General features: G+C 32.7%; 1 protein-coding gene across 2 annotated transcripts in view; it reads right to left on the reverse strand.

Annotated features, from left to right (window-relative positions):
- The window catches only part of LOC117125431 (neuronal growth regulator 1-like), a 9,686-nt gene extending 8,966 nt beyond the window's left edge, over nt 1-720 (reverse strand). Inside the window, exon 1 of one of the 2 annotated variants that reach the window (XR_004448137.1) lies at nt 587-720. Coding sequence is in view for 1 of the 2 variants with exons in the window: in XM_033271964.1 (XP_033127855.1) it covers nt 587-704 (118 nt within the window). In the remaining variant the exon portion in view is untranslated. The remainder of the gene's footprint in view (nt 1-586) is intronic. The other variant, XM_033271964.1, reaches the window with a different exon arrangement.
- Nucleotides 721-1,688: the final 968 nt, after the last annotated feature.

A 1,688-nucleotide genomic window follows, 5' to 3' on the forward strand; every position in this document is an offset into this window, starting at 1 on the left:
GACAGGTCCCGGATTCGAGCCAGGTTGAGGCTGAGTTTTTTCTCTTTTTTTCAGTTTTACTTTTCAATTCATCGTAAATCCACGCTGTGTTCTTGAAATTATAGCAACGAGTCATGTGGACTCTTATTTATTTTCAAAGAAATTTTCGACCAGTCCTCTGGCCTTCTTTAGAACTAAATTCATTAATGAATGAAGAAGAGCAAGACTGGTTTAAAATTTAAAATAGGCTTCAAATAATATAAACTAAGTCCAAAGAGGCCAAAAAACTTTTCAAGTGAGACCGCACTGTTAAGATATAATATTGTTATACGCTTAAAAATTCCGTATAAGTAGACCTGTATTTGATGTTTGAATTAGACGCTTAAATATTCAGTAAGTAGACCTATGTTTGATGATCAACTGGCAGTGTTAATGGCTGTAGCGCTCATTGTTGGGGGGTTTCTTGCTAGAATAAATCACATGACACAGCCAAAGCGGGAAAACGGGGATTACGCCTTTCTGATGTACACACACTTATTATTCTACATAACCATAGGCCTATGCCTATTGCTTAGAATAACTAATAAGTACGGTATGTAATGCTTACCATTAGGCTCCACATAAAATAGAAGGACCAGTATGATAATCCGATGTTTGTGGTTTTGTAATGTAAATAGACTCGATGATTCTTGAGTGTTTTTAGCTCCAGCCATTTTAGGGCACATAGTAATTAGTGTTAACTGTAAACGAGTAAAAAAAAGCTTTGAAAGGGTTATTAAAGACCCAGTGTCTGCAAATTTTCAACGAGTTAATTTCCATATTTCTACCGTTGTTGGGTCCTTTACTATACACGAAACATATATTTGGTACTGTGATACAGTGTATTAGCCTATAAACAGGTAAAAAGAGACAAATTATGTTGATTTTAATAATTTTAGCGGCCCGCAATAAATCCCATCATGCACCACTCGCGGATTGATAATTTCTGTTGATATCTGGTTATGCGCCTCGAGGCATATTTAGTATACCAAAAACGGACTTCGGTCATCATCATCATCATCATCATCATCATCATCATCATCATCATCATCATCATCATCATCATCATCATCATCATCATCATCATCATCATCATCATCATCATCATAATAATAATAATCATCATCATCATCATCATCATCATCAAATAATAATAATAATAATAATAATAATAATAATAGTTGGATTTGTAGAGCGCATCATGCGAAAAAGCCTCTATGCGCTTGGTGATTGAGCTCTTTGAGTTGGACATTTTGAGAAAAATGAAAGTTGAAGTTATTTTATGAAACTAAAAAAACCTACTCCTTAAACTATAATAAATACTCCAGAGCTATAATAAATAATATGATGAAAATTACATAGAATTAATTGGAATACATTAAAATGTTACAAAGTAAATCTTTATACATAAATTTACTTTATGTTATTTATTACTATATTTATTACTATATGTTATCTGTAATTGGAGAATTTCAGAATTTTATTAATTTTCAACAATGTGGAAAAAACACAATATTCCTGGACCAAACGAGACTATGACTTCCGGAAACATTTTTGGAAGCTAGGGAGCCCATAATGGGAAGAACTACTAAACTTATTAGCGAATCAAGTTAAAGCAGTGTCGATGATCAAAAAGATAAAAGTGAGAGTTTCTTCTTTTTTGGTAAAAT

The sequence above is a fragment of the Anneissia japonica genome, unplaced genomic scaffold (assembly GCF_011630105.1).
Source record: "Anneissia japonica isolate Jap-2015-1 unplaced genomic scaffold, ASM1163010v1 scaffold76893_len15479_cov98, whole genome shotgun sequence".
In the NCBI taxonomy this organism is placed as follows: domain Eukaryota; kingdom Metazoa; phylum Echinodermata; class Crinoidea; order Comatulida; family Comatulidae; genus Anneissia; species Anneissia japonica.